Consider the following 23,311-nt stretch of genomic DNA (forward strand, 5'->3'; position numbering starts at 1 on the left):
CCGGAGGCGGGGGAACATCAGCGGAGAGGAAACATCCCCCTTCGGGCAGCCCTTCCCAAAAGCTGAGCCAGCGGGGACCCGCGGCAAGGAGAGGGCGAGAGACGGGACTATACTCCAGGGTGCTTTTATTGTACAGAGAGCGGCTCTACACGGGAAAGAGGGCAGGAGGCGGCAGCTGCAGAGCCACGCAGAACCGGGGACCACAGCACAGGAACCCACAGAGCCGTGGGGCAGCACCTACGGCGTGTGCGGCATGGAAAGCGGCTTATTGCACAAAGGACAGCAAGCAGCGGGTGTGGGCATCGGGCCAGTAAACAAGCGGCGTGGGAGCGGAAACCTCCTGTCAGGGAGCGGCGGGAGGATTCAGCCTTCCAGCAAGTGTGGAAACAACGTGCACTAGACCGGGACAGGTGCACGAGACCGGACCTGTCCCAGCTCCAACGGGCACACAGCTGCCCTGGGCAGGAATGGGAAATGAGGACTGCCCTGCTAAATACGCTGGGATGCCTACAGAGGGAAGAGGTGCCAGTGGATGGAGACAGCTCACAGACTCAGAGGTAATGCCTCCAGCTCCACTTAGGAAGGTTCCACTCCATCGTGGGCAGTGGCCAAGGATGGCTGCATGTCTTAACACAGAGAGCTTTTGGGAATTTGTCCTCTCGCCAGCAACACCTACACTCAACGCTTCGATTTCAACTTCATGACACTAGCTCACACCTGGATAACCTCAGTTCACACACACTGTGCTCCTGGGTCCCATTGGTGGGAACTGCCTCTCTCTACATGGGATTCTCAGGAAATCAGAGTTTCACTGGTCATATAAGATCCCCTGTGCTAGCATGGCCCTGAGGGAATGTTTGGTGCATGGAAGGGACAGGATGCAGCTGCACAATGACAGGATGAAGTCCCCAGCTCAACACAGCCATGCACCAGTTTATTCAGATTAAAAATCAAGAGTTCATTAAGTCACAGAACCTCAGGGACACTTGTTTTAAAAGGACTGAATAGTTTTTGAGTCATCAGCTCTCAGATTTCTCTCAAGATCTGTTTTCTGGTGTCACCAGAAATGTGGTTGAACAGAGCAGAGAGGGATGCCCCACCTCCACATGAGGCAGATACTGCAGGGCCAGCCTCTCAGCTTATGGCTTTGGGACATGCACAAAGACTGCAGGGACGGAGGCTGCTGGAGGTATAGGGCTGGACTGCTGGGCTTAGGACAGGAACAGGACGAGGCAGAGACCACCAGAAAGCAGTTTTCAGAAGAGATTCTTATTGGAGGGGGAGGAGGGGGTGAGAAATTGTTTCACCTCCAGGTATGAAAGTGAGACAAGTTTAAAAGAGGGACACTGGTCTGCCCCACGCACTGATGCCACTGTGAATTACACCTGAAAGGAGAGTCCAGATGGAAAGAGCAAAGCCAACAACGGAGCAGAGTTTGGTAGTGAGAAGTCCTCAGAGCTGGTTGTCAGAGGACAGCTTTGGTGCTGCCCAGCCCCAGGCTGGGATGATGGAGGAGGATGGAGCCTGCTGGCAGCAGGAAGTAGCTGAGGAGCTTGGAGGAGCACACCAGAGCAGCCCTCCAATTCAGCCCACCCAGCTCCCTGCCTGCTGCTGCTTGGACCAGCAGCCAACAGCCTCACAAAGCCTTCTCATGGAGAAATGTGTGCAGAGAAGCCTCTGGTGCCTACACTGGTAGGATGGCATTGCTAAGCACTTGCTTCCTCCAGCATAGACAGGTGCTGGGTAAGATGGAGAAAGGATGGACAGCAGGGAAGAATGGCTGTGACGAGCAGGAGCCAGCAATGATGTCCCTGCTCCAGAACACAGGGTGGATTTGACTAGGCTTCTACAACTCATCTACAAGATACATTCAGCAGCGGCTTCAAGTGCTGTGGTTGGAAGTATTCTGCTTGTTTCTTTTCCCTCCCCATCTTCGACTGGTGGGGAAGAGAAAGCCACCAGCTCCAGGGCACCCCTTTGTCTTTACTTTGTAACTTGATGGATGGCATGGGCCAGGTAACCCACATTGCCTGATGTAACTCCCGCCACAGAGATGCGTCCATCCTTTGTCATGTAGACTGAGAACTCCTTGATCAGCCGTTCCACCTGGGGTGAAAGAGCAAAGTTCAAACTGCAGGCCAACCTCTGCTGTGTCAGCAAAGTGAAAATTTACCCAGCTTGCTCAAACTCAAACTGGCTGCCAGCAGACAAGGCATTCTACTACCTGCAGAGTGCCCTGTGCACCAAGAGAAATGCTGCTCAGCTCTCAGGCCAAGCAGCAACACTGCAGATGTTGAGCTGGAACAGTCACCTCACTTGAGCTTACCTCTAAGGTCACTTCAGAGCAGCACCAAGTGACTGTTTGCTTTGATAGACATGACAGCTACATTTACTTTCAACCTCCCAAGTACAGCAGGGAACAGAGCAAGACTGGGGTCCCCAGGATATGCCAGTGCTTAGGGCTTGGAGGATGTTCCTCCTGAGGAAGAAGTGCTTACAAGGGCTCATTTTGGCATCTGCAGTCAAAAACTTACTGACAAGGATTGCCAATTACTGACACCACTGGAATTGCATTTACCTGCTCAGGCTTCAGCCCTGTGAAGCAGAACATGCCGATCTGGTCAGTGATGTGCTGCCAGTTGTGGGAGGATCCCTCTTTCTTGAGGTTGGACACCAGCTGAGTCCGCATGCTGATGATCCGGTCAGCCATACCCTTCACCTCTGTGAGCCTGAGAAGCCAACCCAGGAACCATTCAGAGCAGGGCTGGAACACACCAATGCTGCTCTCCTCCCCCCGCCCCCCCCCCCCCAGTTATTGAAAATCAACCTCTCCTGGAGGGGCTCCATAGGGGAATACAGGTAACCATGAAAATATAGCTCCAGCTGGGGGAGCTGCCTCTTTCTCCTGATACCTAAAGGTGACCTCTTTTTATTTATTCCATTGGAATAATCTGGAAGCTGTTGGACACTACTACCAGAATATAGACATTTCTCACATCTGAAAGCCATGGGTCAGTAGGATGCCTCATGGCAGCACTACTCAAACACAGATAAAATAATATGTATAGATAAACCAAGAATACAGGGGTAGCATTGGCAAACAGGCCCTACTCCAAAGCAGCACAGCTAGGAAATGTCTTTGCTAGGCTCTGGATCAGGCACAAGTGTCAAGCTGCCAAAAAAACACAGCCCCCAGCGAGGCCACAGCACACTGCCAGCCTTTGTTCTGCCAGACCAGCTGCTGGGAGGCACCCGGCACCAAGGGGCTGGGAAAACAGCACAGGTTGATGCCAGGAATCAGGCTTATGGCATGAGGGTTACATTCCTGGGTCTTATTCCCAGGGGGCTTATGCTTCCCCTTCCCCCACGAGACACACTACATGGCTGCACCACCTCAGACGTTTATGCTTCTTGGATAGGCAGCTCCTGCGGCCCTCAATCCTTCAGGAGCTTTATCCCCTGCTTTACAGTGTTTTCTTCACAAGGAAAAGCTGTTTGTGTCAGGTTAAACTGGCTGATGCCAGGACATAAGCAGGGATTTCTCCAGAGTAAACATGGTTCTGATTTTTTTGAAGCTGCCTGTGACAGCAGCACACAGCACAGCACAGCACAGCACAGGGCTGCACTAACTGTGATGAACATGACAGATTTCTTCTTACCACTCCTTCCGTAGGTCAGGGGTGTTCAGGATCAGCGATGCAATGCGCGCTCCGTTCACGGGTGGGTTGGAATACATGGGGCGGATGAGGATCTTCAGCTGTGATTCGACCCTCTTGGCTTCATCTGCATCGCTGCAGATCACTGTGAAGGCACCCGCACGCTCTCCTAAGAGAATCACAGAACATCTTGAGCTGGAAGGATCATGGAGTACTGCACAGAACAACCCTAAGAATCCCACAATTCCTGTATCTGACAGCATTGTCCAAATACTCCTTAACCTCTGTCAGGCGTGGTGCTATGACTGCTTCCCTGAGGAACCTGTTCCAATACCCAATCATCCTTTAGATTAAGAACCTTTTCCTAATATTCAGCCTAAATCCTCCCTGACACAGTTCTATGTAATTCCCCTGGGTCCTGCCACTGGTCAGAAGAGAGCAGATGCTGCCCCTTGGGAGGAAGCTGATGCCTACAATGAGCTCTGCCCTCAGTCTTCTCCAGGTAGAGCAAGCTAAGTGTCCTCAGCTTCTCCTTGTATGGCTTCTCCTTTAGACCATTCACCATCTTTGTAGGTCTCCTTTGGACGCTCCCTGAAAGCTTTATATCCTTATATTGTGGCACCCAACATCACACTTTAGTGGATCCCTGTTCTCTAGAATGGTCTCCACCAGCTCCTAATGGGTTATCCCTGCTCAGTACTGCAGGATGAACACAGGCAGCAGGAAGACACTGGAGGGCTCCCACCAGCAGCAGCCTGGATGAAATTATTTCCTTGCCACGTGCCCTACTCACCGTACAGCCCCATGTTCTTAGCGAAGGACTGTGACAGGACGATGTTGATGCCCTGGTCGATGAAGTATCGCACAGCCCAGGCATCCCGGTTGATGTCCCCACTGGCAAAGCCCTGGTAGGCCATGTCAAAGTACACGAGGAGGTTTCGTTTCTGCCAGCAAAAATGGAAGAGAGTGTCACAGAAGCTGAGCACCCCTCGAAGGAGTAGGCTGAGAGCGATCTGTCCACCTGCAGCCATTCTCATCCAGAAAGAAAGCCACTTCACTCACTACAGGGAAAGCAGCACAAAACCTGCAGCTACCCATCATACATCAAAACAGCAGCTAAAGACCCTCCAGTGCACTTATGGGATGTGCAAGTCTGGCCCAGGAAACAGAAGTAGATTCAACAGTAATAAAATAGTCTACTTCAATGTCTTCTGTATTATTGGTTTTGAGGAAAAGCAGCTGGGAACTCTCTAGTCAGCCAGGCAGATACCCCAAATGCACTGCCCCTTTGTCAGATCTACCCTTCTCTAGGCCACAGAGATCACTTTGGTAGCTACAAATTCTCAGGACTCTACTAAGGCCAGGTATTTCCAAGCCAAATTTCACTGGCTACAGGCTTGACAAGGTAGCAGGAAGGAGAAGAAGGTAGAACCTGTCCCTGTCTATTTCCAGATGAAGCTTGCAAGGAGACACCAGGCCCGTGAGAGATCTTCCAGCATTTTTAATACAACAGCACTGGGTGCTTCGCTCCAGCAATCACAGCTCTTGTTTTCAACCCTGCTGCTCTCCTTTCAGGTCTCCCTACTCCAGCTTCCTGGGAAGGTGCCAGGAGAAAGCCCAATGGTCAGCCAGAAGCTTTCTGCGTGCATTTGGCTAGCTCCTGTCAGGAACATGACAGCCATCCTGGCTTCAGGGAATTGAATAACCTCTAGTAAAATGAAGACCAGTGCCACCCATGAAAGGCCAGAGACATGGTTTTCCCAGGAATGGCACAGTCCCTGGGACATTGCTTACCTTCACTGTAGCTGCCAACTCCTTCCACTGCTCCTGCCGGGGATCCACCCCAGTGGGGTTGTGAGCACAAGCATGTAAGAGGATGATGCTCTTCTCTGGAATTTTCTAAGGAAGATGTTATAGAGAATGAATCATCAGTGATATCTGAGCACTCTCCTCAGCAGATGAAACAGCTTAGATGAGCTCTGTGAGCCTTCTAGCCCTGATTTAATGCCTTAAGCATCATAGAATGATAGAATATTCCAAACTGGAATGGACTCGTAAGGAGTCCAACTCCTTGGCCCTGCACAGGACAACCCTGAGAACCACACTATGTACCTGAATTGTTCAAACACTCCTTGAACCCTGGCAGACTTGGTGCCATGACCACTTGGAACCCTGTTTCAGTGCCCAACCACCCTTGCATTAAAAACCTTGTCCTAATATCCTGCCTAAACCTCCCCTGACACAGCTTTATGCCGCATCATCAAGTATAAGGTAAAGTAAGATCACCACCCATTTCCCCACATTCTTCCAGGCACAGAAGGCAACTCACAGAAATGTCCTCCATGGCTCCAGAGAAGTCAAGGCTGCACGTCTTGGGGTCATAGTAGCGATAAGCCTGAAGCTGCATGCCAGCATCACGGAAAATGGGAGTGTGATTGCCCCAGGACGGTTTGGGGAGATACACATCACGGCTGGCTTTGAAGAATCGTTGCTGGTCAATAGAAAGACACAGAGTTCAAACAGGTTGAGTATGTTCAAGCAGTTAGAAAACCCTAAAAATTCAGCTCTGGTCAAAATATGTCCTTTCCTTCCACTGCTGGCTTGACACTCACCAAAAAGTTGGCTCCAATTCGCAGAGATCCAGTCCCAGAAATACCCTGCACAGTAACATACTGCAAGGAAAGAAAAAAATATCTGAGTCTGAGTAGTCATGTTGTGTCACAGGGAGATCACAGTCATTATGTCAGCACTGGCAGCAGCACATCAAAACAGAGACAAGAGGCTGGAGGGACCACAAGGGTCAACAGCTCCAGGGCAGGGAGTTGGGGCCCCTGGCAAGGTTAAACCCCCTCTCTGGACAGAGCTGTTTCAACCCACCCTTCAGAGGAAGCAGTGATCCTTGGGCCCAGCCAGCCCACAACTCAGAAGCATCACTACCCCACCAGTGCTTCCACATTTGCTGAGAACATACCAACCATGTGTCCTCCCTGCCCCCTGTGTCCCAGCCTCTCCTTACCCGGCCACTCTTGAAAGCCTCACTGTTTTCCCCCAGAGCCAGTTCTGCAGATGCCCGGGTGAAATCTGCCAGTCCCCCGATGGGCAAGTACTCCTTATCCATCTTTTTGGCTGCTATCATGGCCTCTGCCTGAAAGGGAGGGCACAAGGTCAGCAAGGAAAGCATCACTGTGGAGAGAATGATGGATAGCTGAAGGTCACTTCTCTGCATGTTTGCTTGCTCGAAAGGGGCAAAGGTTGGTTTATAGGAGTTTCTCTGCAGGGCTCATTCCAAGCAAGGGGCAGCAGTAAACATTTCAGATAAAACCCCATAGCCACCAGAGCCCTCAGTGGGTGATTGGTACAGTGGAGTACCAGAAGAGAGCATCATTTCCAGCCCAATACAAGTCAATGCTGCTGCACACACTTCATTGCCCAAGCAGGAATCGTCCTGCAGGAAAGCAAGACTTGAGTGTTACTGAGAGGAGATGTCTACATAAGAGACATCCCTAAACCAGTAGGGTAGCAAAACTTTTGCAGGGCCTTGTTATGCTGGGAGGGGCACAGACCATGGCAGCATTCACATACCACCAGGAAACTGTCCCTGTGATGCCACCCAGGCTCCCTGGTTGTGACCCAGATGCACAGAGAGAGGGAAGGGAGGGCTTTAAAGCCCACACTGATGAGACACATGGAAAAAGCACCCTCCCTGTTAGTGCAGCCAATCAGTTCGTGTCAGCTGCCTATTTAACAGCCTATTTCTACCCCAACAGCCCTAAAAGACCCCATAATCCCCTCAAGGGCAATGTCCACATCCAGCTCCCTGGGCTGGAGTTTTAGACTGGCTTATGGAGAAACTGGTAACATCGGCTCAGCAGAATTTCTAACACTAATCCACTAAGGGGCCAATGCAAGTTCCTTTCTCCCTTGTGGGGTGCTCTAAACAATATCAGGCTATTCAAGAAACACCTTGAAGTTCAGAGAACAGGTGCATTGGAGGGCTCATGGAAGTCAGCAACAAGTTAAGAGCTACCTGAATGGGAACAGGATATGCATTTCCTGTTTTATCCTGTACTACTTAATGGCTCTGTCGTGTCTCAAAAGTATTAGTCCTGCTAAGGGAGACATCCAGGAATACTGTCCTGCTCTGGTAGAGACAAAGCTTATTTTAAGGACCAACAGACAAAACCTACTTAGTGACCTTCCCCTTCCCTGGCTCCCTCATGGTACCTGGTACCTGGACGTGGCCCTGCTCAGCAGCCAGCTCACCTTGCGAACACAGTTCAGGACATAGGGCTTCCCGTTGTCATCCCGATATGCCCCCACACCCAGGTTCATCTTCTTGGAGTTGGTGTCACGTTTGTAAGCTTCTGTCACCCCCAGGATGGGGTCGGGGGGACCCATCTCCACATGGGACCACCATGAGCTAAAGGGAGAAACAAGAAGCTAAGATTGAGGCTTGAGAACTGGGGAGAGATGAGCACCAACAGAAACCCTCAAGGGAAATCTTATCCTTAAACCACTGAAAAAGGTATAAATAGTATTCAGAGAATTATTAAAAAAAACCCAAACCAAAGCATTTAAGTCACATCATATATTGCAGAATGGGCAAAGAGCCTCAGTTCATTGTGGATGAAGATAACTGACTCCCTTTCAGTCATTAGCATGTTGAAATGTTCCTGTTTGCCTTATGTGCTAACACCACAAAGAGCCCAGGAAACTGAAGCCTTGAACTGTTATGCTCTGGACAAGTGCCCAGAACCTACATGTGGGATTGCACAGGTTATTGCCCCCCAGGGAACCTTGGCCAGACCCAAACAATTGCACAAAGCATGAATATGAAATCTCTTCCTAACTCCTGGAAAGGTGCTAGTACATGAAAACTAATTTGTTTTTCTCCCAACATTGGATGACAGAACAAAGATATTTCTACTCCTTGCTTAAACAAACTCTGCCTCTCCTGGTGTTGTAGACAAACAGTGTTTTCCAGGAAATCACAGTAGAAAGTTTCTTCCCTGTGTGACAAGTTACAAGCTGTTGTGAAGACTCTTCCCCTGCTATCAAGCACAAAATCTCCCTGCATCAGGAGGAGCCACCTGCCTCTGCCCTGCTGGCAGCACATCCTGAAGATGGAGAGGCTCTCTTAATGTCAAGGGCAGAGCAGACCATGCTATAAAAAGAAACCTGTTATTTCCTTTGGCCACAGCCTCTGCCCTGTCCCACGTCCAGGCTTTGCAGACAGTGTAGGAGCAGCAGTGTGGCCTTTTTTAACCTGCCTGGCAGAGGGCTGTGGCTGTCACAGCCCCCTCCTGAAGGCACTGCATGCAGCTCTGAGTGTCCTGACTCATCACACTGGCGCCTGCCCAGGTCCCTCAGCGCAGTGGGGAACAAAGGGTGCAATACAAAGTACACTGGGTTTATCTCCTGGAGGACAGGATTCAAGCCTTGATTGCTGAAGGAGAAACACACAGACATATCAGCTTTACTAAGCTTTGCAGCCCAGGAAAGGCTACTTTATCTGATAGTAAGATCCTTTCCCAATTTGGGAATGCTGTCCTGGGACTGGTCCCTGCCCCAGGCAATGCAGGCAGCCTGGAGCCAGCCCAGGGACAGCCAGACTTCCTGCTGAATGTGTAGTGCAGATTCTGTAGGCAGATACAGAGATCTGTGGGCAGCAGAGCCAGGTGGGTTAAGAAAGTTCCAACTGATCAGCAGAACTCACAAAATCATTTTTCTTCTCCACTCTTTCCCTGCTTTAGGTCCATTTACTCCAGATTTACTCACTACAGAAAAATTTTGCACTCTTCCATGTATGTACATTGCATCTCATGGAGCCCAAACATCATCTGGCCTTCTCAGACTAACTGCTCTTCCCATCTGTACACTATTTCCAAATTTTAAAAAAGCCTGCTTCTCCTTTTGACAGGCTTTGAGAAAGAGATAGAGCCACCTCAGATAGTTTAAAAATGGAAGATATGCTTAATGTTTTTTAGACTACTAACCAGTCTTAATTACCTCTTAAGTATAGGATCAGCATGGAAAGGAGGATGAGTCAATCATGCCAGCTACACACACCCACCAGAGAGGGGCAGGGGCTGCAGCCAGTGTGGAGGGAGTGACCTGGGGAACCAACCTGAGCAGGACACGTCAAGGGGACTGTCTGGGCATACTCCTGCTGCACGTTCAGGCAGCTTTGGACAAACCCCTCCCAATGTGTTCCTGGAAATGGAGAGGCAGGGAAAGAGAGAAACAATGTGCAGCAGTGTTGCTCTCTTCATTTTACCTAGTTTAGGATTATTTTGGTATCAAGGGCTGCAGGAGCCTAGCCACCTATTTTAAAGAGCTGCTACTTTGGAGATAGTGACAGCACCTTTTTTTCTGCTGGGCTTTTCCCCAAGCAGCTTACAGTGTTTGGGGTATTTAGGTCCCCATCTTGTTAAGGCTTAGGCAGGTCACTGAGCTTTAACATACTGCAATTAATGCTGATCCTATGGGCATTTACCTAAGCTGCAGCACTCCAGAGAGTTAAGTACTTTTGTTCTGAGCCGGTTTTTGTGTTGGCTTAAGGCACTGAAGGGTAGGTTTAGGACTTATTTTCCCATTCCCAGCATGATGGTTTCCAGGTGAAACAAGACTCCTTTGGTGTTTCCAGGGAGGTGAGCTTGCAGGGAGATAGGAGAAAAAAGCCTAGGCTGAGTTGTCCAAACACATCAGCATACCAAAGAGATCAGAGAGGCCAAGCTTTCTCAAAGGGGTTTAGGAAAAAGATCTACTAGGGGTCCAAGGCCACAAACCCTAACACACTGCTGTCCCCCGTTACTGTTGTGCCTGCACTGCCTTGCATTTTATTTTGAGCAATTAAAAGAACGTTGGGCTTGCATAAAGGTCAAAGCTATAAACTGCACATCTCTGCCAGGCCAGAGGTATTCAGTGCAGAAAACTAACCAGAGGTAAACTTAAGCTGGGGCTGACCTACCCGAGTGATACTCAATGTAAGCCAAAGGAAGCACATTCTCCAGCTACAGGAATTCAACACAGAAGGCCCAGTCAGAGTTTACATGCTCATCAGAGCTGGGATCCAAATAAGCTCTGTACTCCTCAGCCACACTGGTCTTCTGAGCTGATTTAATGCACAGCTGCAAGTGCAGTGGGACGGAGAGGGTGGGAAAATGTGGCAGGAATTGCATAAATTTGCAACACCTTTCAAATATATATGTGGAACCTATGCCTCAAGAGCTAAGAAGTGATTAAGAATCAAGCCAAGCCTGGAGAGCAAGCATTCACAAGCCCAGTGAAGGTTTCCATCGTGGAGAGGCCAGCCCATGTTCCCTGAGGTACAGCCACATAAGATACCAGATTTCAGAAGCTTTGCCAAAGCCCCCACAGCAGTTCTGCAAGCTGGAGCAGAGCGAGGGGCCAAAGGCTGTCAGGCTGCCCACAAACCACATCTAAAGCAAATATTTACACAAGAACAATGCCAACAGGCTGCTGGCTACTACAGGGCCTTTCAAGCCTACAAATTCCTTGCCCCAGTGAGTATTGGGTAGGCTTTCCACCAAGAAAAGTATTTAAATAGATGTCTTGTGATACATTACAGCAGCAGACTGAGTTATCGCCCTAATTACCATTTGTGTGTCAAAGGAGCAGTTTTAACTATTTCCTATCTCTTCATCGCTGTTCTGCTTTCAGAAAGAGCATTCTCAGCACAGAGTAATGGTAGCAGCTAGAGTACCACATTATATTGCTGAAGATAAGGAAACAGAAACTGCTAATCAGTGCTTGGCTTCCCTTGTTACATAATAAGCAACATTCCTGAACAGGAAAAAGGAGGCTGTGCACAGAAGCTCCTTACTTGCAAAATTTAACAACCTCTCTTGGGTGACCTCGATGCAATTTGGTAATTTATAGTTTGCTGTATAACAAGCTTGAGGAAAGCAAAGCTTATGCCAGCAGGCTCCATAGCTTTCACAGGCCTACTACAGCCCACAGGCACAAAACACAAGTTCTAGACAGCTGCTCTTCTGTCCCTGCCGAGAAGAGCCAGAAGGCTGGCTTAGAAGCAGTAGTGATTGCTGAAATGGGGATTTAAAAAACCACACTGATTTCCTGCTCTGATGTAGGCTGGAAACTGTTTCTAAGAGACTTCCCCACTAGTGAGGGCCAAAGGAGTCAAAGGGCTCTGGAGAGCAGCAAGGCCTTGTCCAGATCCCTCTGCACACTCTGTTTCTTGGGCACCTGGTCTCAGTGATGTTCCCAGCCTTGTGACATTCAGGGCAGCTGTACTTTGTGGAAACTGTTCTGGGCTTTTCACACAGCTCCAGCAGCATCACATATCCTTCTATCCAAACCTCTGCTGACTAGAGACAGCAGAATCCAGAGCTGCCAGTGTAGGACTGGTCCTCACAGAAACAGTCACTCCCACCCTGCTCCTGCCAGGGTTTGTACCCCTGAGGGCACAGCTCTAGCACAGCCAGCACTACTCCCACCCCATTTCATGGATCGTGCGGTCAGTGCAGACTGCTGCAGTGTGCATGATCCCCAGGCCCACTGCACAGTGCAGAGGTCCCTTTGGCCACTACACAGAGCAGCCAGACAGCACCACTCTGCCCCATTTCATGGCACACAGAATCCTGGAATGGTTTGGGCTGGAAGAGACCTGAAAGATTACCTGTCCAAATCCCTGCCATAGACTTTCCACCAGACCAAGGTGCTCCAAGCCCTGTCCAACCTGACCTCGAACACCTCTAGGGATGTGACAGACACAGTTTCTCTGGACAACCTGTGCCAGGGCCTCACCACCCTCAGAGGAAAGATTTTCTTCCTAATATCTAATCTAACCCTGTCCTCTATCAATTTAAATCCATTACCCCTTGTCCTGGCACACCACACCCTTGTTAAAAGTCCCTCTCCAGCTCTCTTGTAACCCCTTCAGATACTGGAAGGCCACAGTTAGGTCACCCCAAAGCCTTCTCTCTTCCAGACTGAATAACCACAGCTCTTTCACTCAGCCTTTCCCCATAGAAATGGTGCTCCATTCCTTTAACCATCTTTGTGGCCTCTGGATTTGCTCGAACAGGTCGATGTCCTTCCTCTGCTGGGGTCCCTAAGGTGCAGCAGTGCTGCAGATGGGGTCTCAGCAGAGCCGACCAGAGGGGCAGAATCCCTTCCCTTCACCTGATGCCTGCACTGCCGGCGATGCAGCCCAGGACACGGCTGGTTTCTGCGCTGCGAGAGCACATGGTCGAGGCACGTCCAGCCTCTCATCGACCACATCATTTGTGCCCCGTAGCAGTGTACATCACTAGCAGCACCCCGCCCAATCGCTCAAGGCAAAGGGTGTCCTCAAGCCATCGGTCAAGGCACAGGGTGTCCCCAGCCCGTGCTAAGGCACAGCTCCGCCCGGCCCGTTTCTCGGGGCTCCCCGGTGCCTGCGCGCCCTCCACGGCGGCGCCTCAAGGGCAGGCGGGGGGCGCCGGGCCGCGCCGCAGCCAATCAGAGAGCGAGGACCCCCCTCCCCAGCCAATCCGAGCGCGGTCCGTCCCCCCGGCAACCCCCTTCCCCAGCGCGGCGTCACCCGCTCCCCGCAGCCTCCCCCCATCGCCACCTCGGAGCGGGGCTCAGCCGCGGGAAAACCCCTCCGCCGACACCGGCGGCGGCCCCAGGGACTGAGCCACCTCTCAGCCTTCACCTGGCGCGGGAGGCGGCGGCGGCGAGACGCGGGGCGGCGAGGAGCCGGCTGCTGTGCAGGAGAGCCATGGCGGCAGTGGCGGCGGTAGCGGCGGCGGGCGGGCACTTCACACCACGGGCGCCGGCTGAGCGCTCCGCCCCGCGCATGCGCCGCCGCGCGCCGGGCACCGCCGGCGCTGCCCCCTGGCGGTTACGGTGCAGCCGCGCCCCCCGCCCGCTCCGGGGCTGTGCTGGGCTGTGCCGGGATGTGCTGGGCGGTATTGGGCTGTGCTGAGCTGTACTGGGCTGTGCTGCGCTATGCTGGGCTGTACTGGTCTGTACTGTGCTATGATGGGCGGTGCTGGGCTGTGCTGCGCTATGCTGGGCTGTACTGGGCTGTACTGTGCTATGCTGGGCGGTGCTGGGCTGTGCTGGGCTGTACTGTGCTATGCTGGGCGGTGCTGGGCTGTGCTGGGCGGTACTGAGCTGTGCTGAGCTGTACTGGGCTGTGCTGAGATGCTGGGCAGTACTGGGCTGTGCTGGGATATGCTGGGCTGTGGTGGGCTGTGATGGGTGGTACTGGGCTATTCTGGTCTATGCTGGGCTGCACTGGCTTGTGCTGCGCTGTGCTGGGCTATGCTGGACGATGCTGGGCAGTGGTGGGCAGTACTGTGATGTGCAGGACTTGACTGAGATGCAGTGGTCCATGTTAGGCTGTACTGGGCTCTCTTGTATCAGGCCATACTGGCTGTACTGGACTGTAGTAAGCTGTACTGGGATATACAGGACTCAGCTAGGACATGGTGGGTCATACTAGGCTGTCCTGGATCATCTTGTACCAAGCTGTACTTGGCCATACTGGGACATACACGTGGTACTAGGCTGTACATTTACACTGTAATCGAGCTGTATCGGACTGCACTGCCCCATATGGAGCCATACAAGTCTACACAGGGCAGTCTTGGACCACAGTGAGCTATACAGGATTGCCACACACCATACAGGACTCTACAGGGCTGTTCTTGGCCATATGGAGCTGTACAGGACTCTGCAGAACTGTGCTGAGCCATACTGGGCTGTATGGGGCTGTACTTGGTGCCATTCTGGGGTGTACAGGCCATGTGAAAATGTAAAGCTCTGTACTGGGCTGTGTTTAGCCATATAGGACTGTACAAACACACAAGTTTGTAAAGTGTGGTACTGAGCCATACTGAAATGTATTGACCTATAGAGGAATGTACAGTGCTGTACTGGGCTATACTGGGCTATGTGGGGCTGTACTGGGCTATATAGGACTGCAGTGTACCACAATGGACTGTACTGAGCCATACTGAGCTGTGTGGGATTTTACTGGGTCATAATGGGCTGTACATGTCTAGATGGGACTGCACTGCACTGTACTGGGCCATATAGACCTCAGCTGGGCTGCACTGGATAGCACAGGAGTGGGAAAAGTTGCACTGAGACTCCACCAGCATCATCACCCTGGGACTGGTTTCCAAAACTGGGAGTGGGGGAAGCAACCCTTGAGATGCCCTAGAGGCTTTGGCAGGGTCTGGGAGGGGTGACTGGAGGGATAACTGGGAGTGTCCCCACCCAGCCTGCCTGCACTCTTCTCCCCAGGGATTTTCCAGTTACCCTCATTCCAAAGAGGCTTTCCCAAATGCTCTCTTTTCCACCCAGCAGCCACATCCTCTGTGGATTCAGAGTGTGGGGATGTCCCCCTCCTCCCTGTCACCCCGCAGCACACCATGGGATGGAGAAATAGGGGCTCCAGTCTAGCAGTACTTGAATTTATTAGTAAACTGTTCTTTGGTAAATGATAAAAACTCAAGAGACCAAAGGAATGAAAACAACACCCCCACAAAGAAAAAAAATCATATAATTGAACAAACCAGGCAGATGGAAAGAAAAAAAAAAAAGAGTTTTCCCCCCAAATGGGATTTTAGCAACCTACAGCAAACCCAAGAGCTGTTGGGGGAGCTCTGCAGTGATGGGGGCTCCCCCCTTGTGCTTGTTTTCCGGGAGGAGGAGCATGGGCTGTGTGTATGGGGTCCTACATGGGGGGCTCATTGCAGAGCACCATCTCCAGTTCCTTGCGGTAGAGTTTGCCCCCGTCGGAGAGGTTCATGATGCTCTTCCTGTAGTTGGTGAGCTGCTGGATGTTCATCTCCTGCAAAGCATGGGGGGCAGTGGGGGTGGGCATCCCATTTTTCCCTGAGGAGTACCCCCAGGCTGAGATTACACTCTCCCCAGATCCAGTGCAGCTTCCCATGAGAATGCAGGAGCAGCACCCAGACCAGCATCTCCTGGTTCCCATGGGGCATGGACATGGAATGATGCTCTGGGAGAGGGGAAAAGGGGCTGGAGGGCTCTGGGGGTGGCACCCGAGCTTTGACCCCACTTACTTTCTTATTCTTCTCATACAGGTCTTTCAAAAGTGCATCCAGCTCATTCTCATCAATGAAGCCATTTCCATCCTGAATAGTGTAGGAGAGACATAAACAGCAGGAAGGACATAAGCCCTGCAATTCCCTCTTGGACATCCCCAGACCCTCACCCAGCACAGCCAGAGGTGAACCTAGTTCTCCCACCCCAAACCAGAGCAGGGAATTGCCTCGACCAAAACCATATGATTTGGGGTTATTTTTGGCCAAGTTATATTTGTTTGGGGCAGTTTCCCATGAGACAGCTCCCTACCTTGTCGTAGAAGGCAAAGATGGCATTGAACTCATCTGAGGATAGCTTCATTCCCTGGGAAGTGACAAGGGACACCAGGGTATGAGAGAGGGGTTGGAGGTACAAGCAATGGGAATGGGTTGGTTTTGTTGCTATTATTAGCAGTAGGAGTAGTATTATTTACCTGAAACTTCAGAAGAAAGTTTTCTTGCACAGGCAAAAGTCTGAAAAACAATAAGGGCAGGGAAGAGCAGGAAGCAGCAAGAAAAAGACGGTTTCTTAAATCACAGTTATGTTTTGCTCAAAACCATGAGTAAACTAAAGAGGAAAACAGTTTTCCCTGGAAGCTGGAGCAGACTCTTCCTAAATACAAGCATCTCAGGTGTCTTTCCCTCCCCAACTTTTCCTTTGTGTTCCCCATGGCCTTACCGGGACATCTCGGAGAGGCCCAGCTTCCCATCACCGTTCATGTCAAACATCCGCAGCTGTGGGGATACCAACAGTACCCTGTGTCACCCACCGGCCCCTCCTCCCCTGCATGTCACCCACCCGGGCTGCTGAGCCCCAGGTGGGGACACAGAGCCCCAGGTGCCACGTACAATGGTCTGTGTGTACTCCTGCAGCTTGGGCTCGTCGTAGGGCCGGTTTGCCTTCTTCAGCAGGTCTGACAAGAAGCCCTGGGAGGAGAAGGGGTTTTTTTGCTGGCTGTCCCCACCCCCAGCTGTCCCAGCAGGGATGTCCCACTGGCTGGGACCCAGCCAGCCCTGCCTGTGCCCACAGCCCACCTTGAGCTCGTTGGCTTCGATGTAGCCGCTGCGATCCGTGTCGTACCTGCGCCAAGCCTGTGGAGGGACCACCATGAGCCTTTGTGGGGGCTCGTGTCCCTCACTCCCCCCTGACGTGTGTGTGTTCCCATAAACACTTGCTGAGAGTGTCCCCACCACCCTAAAGGAGATGGAGCCATCTCACAGCTCCCACTGGTGTCACCTGCTCTCCCTTGGGGCTGGACACTTTTGTTCAGCCCCACAACAAGAGTTCAAGTGCCTTTATCCTCATGTCAGTATGCAAGACCAGACTTTAATATTTAATAAAATTTAATTACATTCCCCAATTAAACAATAGTGCCTGCTTACCCCCCCTCCATGTCACGGGGTGCTCTTCTTTCAGTCTTTTCCTCCACCCAGGGCTCAGTTTCCATGTACAAGCTCCTTCCTATCCAGGATGCTGCACATTCCCTTCTACCCCCAACTATGTTTTATTCCCCATCTGCAATTTGTCTCCCACCTGTGTGGGTTCGCCCCTTACAAGGGCACAGCAAGGTTGTAGGGTGGAAGAGCAGTGCTGGCTTCAGCACATCCCTTGGGCACTTAGCAGCAACTGTGAGGGGTAGTTTACAAAAAAGCCCCAAATCCTTTCAGCTCACCTCACCTGGAGGCTGAGATGAGTCATCCAGCTGCCCTGAGAAGTATCCAAGTGGTGCTGAGAACTGGGAAAACTCACCACACTTCTGGTCTTCTCTAAACCAGCACTGCCTCCCAGAGCTGAGTTAATGCCAGGAGTTTTGGGGAGACTTGGGGAGGTTTGGGCAGTTAAAGCTCCCAGTTGTTTTCCCATGGTGGAACTGGACTGAATTCCCTGGGGATCCCCCAGCATGGCCTGTCCCACTCACCTCCATGAACTCTGAACTGGAGCCCACATGCTGGCGGAAACACAGCAGAAAATTCTCCTCCGTGGGCAGGATCTGGGCCAACTGTGGGGAACACAGCCATGGTGGAATGATGGAGGGGGAACACAAACATGGGGGTGGAACATGGGGGTGGAACATGGGGGTTTGTCAGGTGCAGCACTGCTCACCTCTGCCATCTCGATTTTGCCATCTGCATTTTTGTCATATTTGTGCATGAACTCCTTCATCTTGTCACTCAAATTGTCCTTCTTTGAGTCCTGCCAGCAAGGAGAGAGAGGATGGGAGCCTTTTCCCCATTCTCTGTGCTGGTATTCTCCTGCTTTCCTCTCAGAGGAGCCCCAGTCCCACTCATCAGTGCCCAAAGGAGATGGGGCTGACATGAGCGTGAACCTTTGGGCACAAGGGAACAGGAGAAGGAGGGAGCAAAACCAGGAGATGCTCTTACCACACCCGCCCCCTTTCTTGCACTTTCCAGCTCCTGGAAGAAATTTTCCAGCTCTTTGCCTTCAATGTAGCCATTTCCTAGGGGAGGAAAAAAAATGCAGTAAGACTTCCACAGTGTCAGAACACAGGAGGAGAGAGACAGATGCTCCCAGGGGACACAGCTTGTTCCCTCTGCACCAGGACATGGCTCCAAGGCAATTGTGGCAGCAAGGAAAAGCCAGCCAATGTTGATGCTGGTCATTAGACATACTGGTGATGCCCAAATTTGCCCAGGTGACACACAGCCCTGACTTGTCCCTTGCACTCATTTGTAGGGCACAGGGGATTTTGTTCATCTTAGTCTTTGCTGCATTTTCTTTATCTGATACTTCAATCAGATGCCTTAAAATAAAGGCACTCCATCCCATACAAACATCTCCCAATCAGGGCTGTCTCCTCCCAACTACTTGTGGGATCCACAAAGGCAAATGGGGAGCAGAGGCAAGGCACCTGGCACAGCATCCCCCCATCCTGGGTGCAGGATCAGCTCCAGGAAGGCGTGACCCTGCTGCCAATCTCCAGCCAGGAGGTCCAAAAGATCCCTGTCCTGTGTACCTCGCACCTCTCAATGCTGGTATCTGTGCTGAGATGTGGTTCCTCTGGAACCTGCCCTGCCTGTGGGATGCTTGATGGCCAGATGGCTCAGCCAGGGCTCAGCCACACACAGCTCACTTATGCTGGCCCTTGGTGGCTTTGAGGGGTGGCTGCTGTGCCTGGAAGCAGCAGGGTCACATCACAGCTGGGGACAGCCGAGAAGCACCAGCTCCGTGGTGCTGCTGCATGGCAAGGTGTCACCTCCCTGCCAGAAATCTTCCCTTCCAAGAACATCTGGACACAGCAGAGGGATGTTGCCCTTTCCCCTGAAGTGCTTGGCTGAGGGATAGCCAGCACACTTCCTCGTGAAGATTTTCCCCAGGACTGCTCTGCATTTCAGCTCCAGAGGTTTGGACCACAGCTCCCTGCTCTGCACTGCCTTCGGCATTATCAGCAGTATCACCTGCAGGCTCCCCACTGCAACACAGCAGCTGGGAATAACCCATCCACATCCCAGCTCAAAGCACTGGGGAAGTACCAGGGTATGTTCCTCTTTGGTGACCCCATCCCAATGGATGAGCAGCATCCTTCCCAGAAGGGGGTGAGTTACTTGGGTGATACTGGGGTGCTGGTGTGAACCCCTGAGATACTTGGCTTCCCACTGCTCTTCCCGGGGGATTTGCTTTTGTGGGTGCAGGAGAACCCCAAGCAACTTTGAATTCAGTTGGGAAAAAAAAAAGAAAAATCAACAGGAGTTCTGAGCTGGGAAAAAAGAAAAAGGCTGAGAAAAGCTGTGGCCAGTAGCTTGGCTTCCTCCAAGCAGCAGCTTGGACAGGTCTGATCCATGTCCGCAGAGCAGCAGGATGTGGAGTGTCATGGAAAATCCTCTCCAGAGAGCCACAACCAGTCCATGCAGCTCCACCTTGGAGCCTCGGGGCAGCTGTGGCTGGTAAAAGTGAGGACATCAAAAACATCCACGGGGACATCTGGGGCATGGCAAGCCTTGAGGGGAAGTGGCTCAAGGCATGGAAGCCTCATTGAAGGGGTTTAAATGCAGGATGAGCTTGGGCGAAGTAGTCCCATGCACAGGGGAATGAACCCCAGGTCCCTCCATTGGCACAGGGAAGCAGCCAGGGCTGTTGGAGCTCCTGCCTGGTGCAGCAGAGCATTGTCCTTGTCAAGGCCACCTTCTTTCCCGATGCCTGAGTCCCTCCTCTCCTGGGCACCTGCCGTGCTGCAGCTCGACAGCCTTGCCCTGCCTGGGGGCCGTGGGCCAAGCTGGATCCGTGCCTGCTGCTGTGTTTTGGAGATGACAGAGCACATCCAAGGGCGCAGTGGGATGCACTGCAGGGAGGCAGCTGGACACCCACATCACTCCCACTGGAGTGCCACCTTCCCAGCCCCTTGGTGGATGCTCCAGTGCCAGCTCCAGCAGTGACAGGGACCTGTGTCTGTGTCCCCGATGTTGTGAGGCTGTGGGGGGGACCCCAAAATGCAGCCAGGAGCAAGCTGAGCTCCAGTTCCAGCAGTGCAGCTGAGGAAGCTACATGACGCAGTTCCCAGGAGGTTTTTGGTCCCCAAACCTCCCTGCAGGAATAGGAGACAGTGAAGGACAGGAGCTTTCCCCTGGGCTGCTGCTCCCAGTGGGCTGAGCCTCCTTCATGGCACCACAGCACTGGAAGAAACTGTTTTCCTAAAAAACAATGCTGGTTTTTGCATTTCCTCCACTTTTTGGGGCTGACAGTGGTAGGAACAGGGATGTCTATCCCAGATGTGACTCCGTGGGAAGGTGACATCCCCAGAGTGGACACGGTTTTTGCCACAGCATCCCCGAGGAGAGGTTTTGTGGAGCCGGGGAGTAGGCAGGCAGAGACCAAGCACTCCAGACGTAGAGGGACCGTTCCTCAGCCTGCTCTGGGCATGGGACACCCGCTCTGTCACCCCTGGCAAGGGGGTGGCCCTGGGGCCAATCTGGTGACCGCGCTGCCCCCCTCCCTCCAGATACCGAGTGTGGGGCACTGCCGAGGCGGGGAGACGGAGGGGACCGAGGGTGGACACTGGGCGCCCCCGGGAAGGGCAAGACGCCCAGAGCAGCACCCAGAGGTGACACCAGCCCCGAGTGAATCCCAGGTCTTAAGGCACCCGGGGGACTTGCCAAGGAGACCCGGGATATCCCGGGCTCAGCGTCCCATGGGCTGAGGGCTCCCGGTGGGGTCCAGTTCTGGGGCTCCCCGTCCTTTCCCGGCGGGGAGATCCTGAGGACCGATCGCTCCCCCGACCCCGGAGCTTCAACTGACGGGGCTGCGCCCCGGAGACTCTCCATCACCCCGGAGACTCTCCATCCTGGAGTCTCCGCATCCCGGGGGCTCTCCATCACCCCGGGGGCTCACCGCTCTCCCTGGGCTGCGGCGGTGGAGGCTCTATCCTCTCCTCCGGGATGTCCAGGGACTGTTCACCACCCCCCTTCAGCCCCGCGCCCCCAGGGATGCTCAGCCCGCTGCCCTCCCCGCCGGTTTTTTGAGGTGAGAAGTGTCCCGCGCGCCCCGGGACTGACCGTCCGCGTCGAAGTGCCGCCAGATGTCGAGGAACTGGGAGGCGGTGAGCTCGGCCAGGTGGAGGTGCGGGGCCTGCTGCGGGCCGGCCATCCCGCTCCCGATCCCGCTCCCGATCCCGCCGCTCCCGATCCCGCCGCCGCCCGCAGCCGCCTTTTATACCCGCCGCCGCCGCGCCGCCCGCCGCCGCCAGAGGGCGCCGCCCGCCGCCCGGGATACCGGGATACCGGGCACGGGGGGCAGCGGGAACCGGGATAGCGGGATACAGGGGGACAGCGGGACATCGGAATACCGGGATACAGGGATACCGGGATACCGGGCACGGGGGGCAGCGGGAACCGGGATAGCGGGATACAGGGGGACATCGGCATACCGGGATACAGGGATACAGGGGGACACCGAAATACAGGGATACAGGGATACGGCAGGATACCGGGATACAGGGGGACACCGGGATAGAGGGATATAGGGGGACACCGGGATACAGGGATACCGAGACAGCAGGATATCCGGACAGGGGGACGGATACAGGGGGACTGGGATGCGCGGACAGCGGGATACCAGGACGTCCGGACAGTGGGATACCGGGACAGGGGCACACCGGGATATCGGAGCAGTGGGATACCCAGACAGCGGGATACTGAGACAGCGGGATACCCGGACATCAGGACAATGGGATATCGAGATATCAGGACACCAGAATGTCGGAATACCAGGATACCGAGGGACACTGGGACATCGGCATACCAGGACATCAGGACACCGGAATACCAGAACGTCGGGATACCGGGACACCAGGATACTGGGACACTAGGAGCAGTACTGGGCACAGGAGTCGGTAGCCCATGCCCTGACACTTGTCCCTGCCTTGTCACCTAACCCCACTCTCACCTACCACTGTCCCATGACATCTACTCCTGTTCTGTGTCACCTATCCCTGCCCTATGCCGCTTACTCCTGTCCCACATCACCCACCCTGCTTAATGTCACCTACCCCTTCCCTGTCACCTAGGCCTGCCCTGTCACTCTGCCCTTCTGCCTCCTCCTGCCTGTCACTCCATTCCTTCCCCAAGTCCCTGCATCCCCTCCTGTGCCTGGAGCTCTACCCCAGTCACCATGTCCATGCACTGTGTCACCACATCTGTGTCACTGTCCCCCTGCCTCATAGCAGCTTCATGGCTCATGATTTGCTGGTCCTGGCAGGAGGAGCAGGGCAATGGCAGTCCCTATGTCACCACCACCAAGGGACCATGCAATGGCCACAGCAGGGCTGTCACTTACGCCCATGGCTGGAGTGAGGACACAAAACTTGGATGCTGAAGCCATCTTTTGGACGAAAAACCGAGGAGTCCTCAGATCAAGGCTCTGCCATCCTAGCAGGGCTGCTTGGGGTATAGAAGGGATGCTCAGCCCAAAACACATTTCTCACCCTGCCTCCCCTTGCTGCTCACCAGCTCACTGAGGGATTTTCTTTTCCCAAGTTTTCCCAAATGGCAGGGAAGTTTCCAGGCCCAAACAAAACAGCCACACATGGGGTTTGTCACTGGCTCTAGCGCAGCCTGCCCAGGGGAAGTGTTGCCATGGCTACAGGGAAAAAAAATAATTCAGATCCAGCAAGAAGGCTGAGCCTATGGAAGTGCTTAATTAAAGATGAGAAGGCATCAGGGAAGTTCAGATGAGCGCAGAGCGGGGACGCAGCCGGCACCAGGCAGCTGCTGGGAGTTATTTGGGGCACTGCCCATCCTGCTTGGTGCTGCTGCCTCTTATTTTTATCTTTTGGCTGGAAGAACAGGGGGCTGAGGTGCTCCCTCTGAATGGCAGGGGCCTGGAGGAGCTCAGTGCAGTGGAGATGGAGCCATGCCTGGCTGAGGCAGGGCAGGACACAGGACCTCAGGCACGGGAAGAGATGCTGTGCCAGCATCCCATGAGAAGAGCCACATTGGGACACCGAGCAGTATGATGGCCTTCTCCTCCTTCCTGCTGCACAATGCAGCCTTCAGGCACACATGGGACACTGAAGGGTGTCCTGTGTATTCCATTCACTTTTCCTGTGGTTTGGC

General features: G+C 53.2%; 2 protein-coding genes and 1 long non-coding RNA gene across 8 annotated transcripts; 1 reads left to right on the forward strand and 2 right to left on the reverse strand.

Annotated features, from left to right (window-relative positions):
- Window positions 1-112: 112 nt before the first annotated feature.
- On the reverse strand, window positions 113-13,502 carry GOT2 (glutamic-oxaloacetic transaminase 2). Its single transcript, XM_079315876.1, has 10 exons — window positions 13,339-13,502; window positions 7,920-8,076; window positions 6,673-6,801; window positions 6,269-6,328; window positions 5,986-6,147; window positions 5,451-5,555; window positions 4,450-4,600; window positions 3,660-3,825; window positions 2,579-2,729; window positions 113-2,106 (listed from the first exon to the last, which is right to left on the reverse strand). Exons 1-10 carry the CDS (start codon window positions 13,482-13,484, stop codon window positions 1,984-1,986), a joined length of 1,350 nt encoding a protein of 449 aa, XP_079172002.1. The 5' UTR covers window positions 13,485-13,502; the 3' UTR covers window positions 113-1,983.
- Window positions 13,503-15,180: 1,678 nt separating this feature from the next.
- CALB2 (calbindin 2) lies at window positions 15,181-21,374 on the reverse strand. Of its 6 annotated transcripts, XM_079316492.1 has the most exons (11): window positions 21,254-21,374; window positions 18,128-18,204; window positions 17,850-17,939; window positions 17,665-17,745; window positions 16,781-16,837; window positions 16,595-16,672; window positions 16,425-16,480; window positions 16,180-16,219; window positions 16,017-16,070; window positions 15,725-15,796; window positions 15,181-15,489 (listed from the first exon to the last, which is right to left on the reverse strand). In XM_079316492.1, exons 1-11 carry the CDS (start codon window positions 21,342-21,344, stop codon window positions 15,373-15,375), a joined length of 813 nt encoding a protein of 270 aa, XP_079172618.1. In that variant the 5' UTR covers window positions 21,345-21,374; the 3' UTR covers window positions 15,181-15,372. The 6 variants fall into 6 exon arrangements, with proteins under 6 accessions (XP_079172618.1, XP_079172616.1, XP_079172614.1 ...); XM_079316490.1 differs by having other exon boundaries at window positions 15,181-15,796; window positions 21,254-21,369; XM_079316488.1 differs by having other exon boundaries at window positions 15,181-15,796; window positions 16,595-16,837; window positions 21,254-21,369.
- On the forward strand, window positions 15,340-18,294 carry LOC306807169. Its single transcript, XR_013775647.1, has 3 exons — window positions 15,340-15,466; window positions 15,746-15,891; window positions 18,158-18,294. It is a non-coding gene; the product is annotated as an uncharacterized lncRNA (long non-coding RNA).
- Window positions 21,375-23,311: the final 1,937 nt, after the last annotated feature.

Source organism: Erithacus rubecula, assembly GCF_903797595.1.
Source record: "Erithacus rubecula genome assembly, chromosome: 12".
Classification (NCBI taxonomy): Eukaryota; Metazoa; Chordata; class Aves; order Passeriformes; family Muscicapidae; genus Erithacus; species Erithacus rubecula.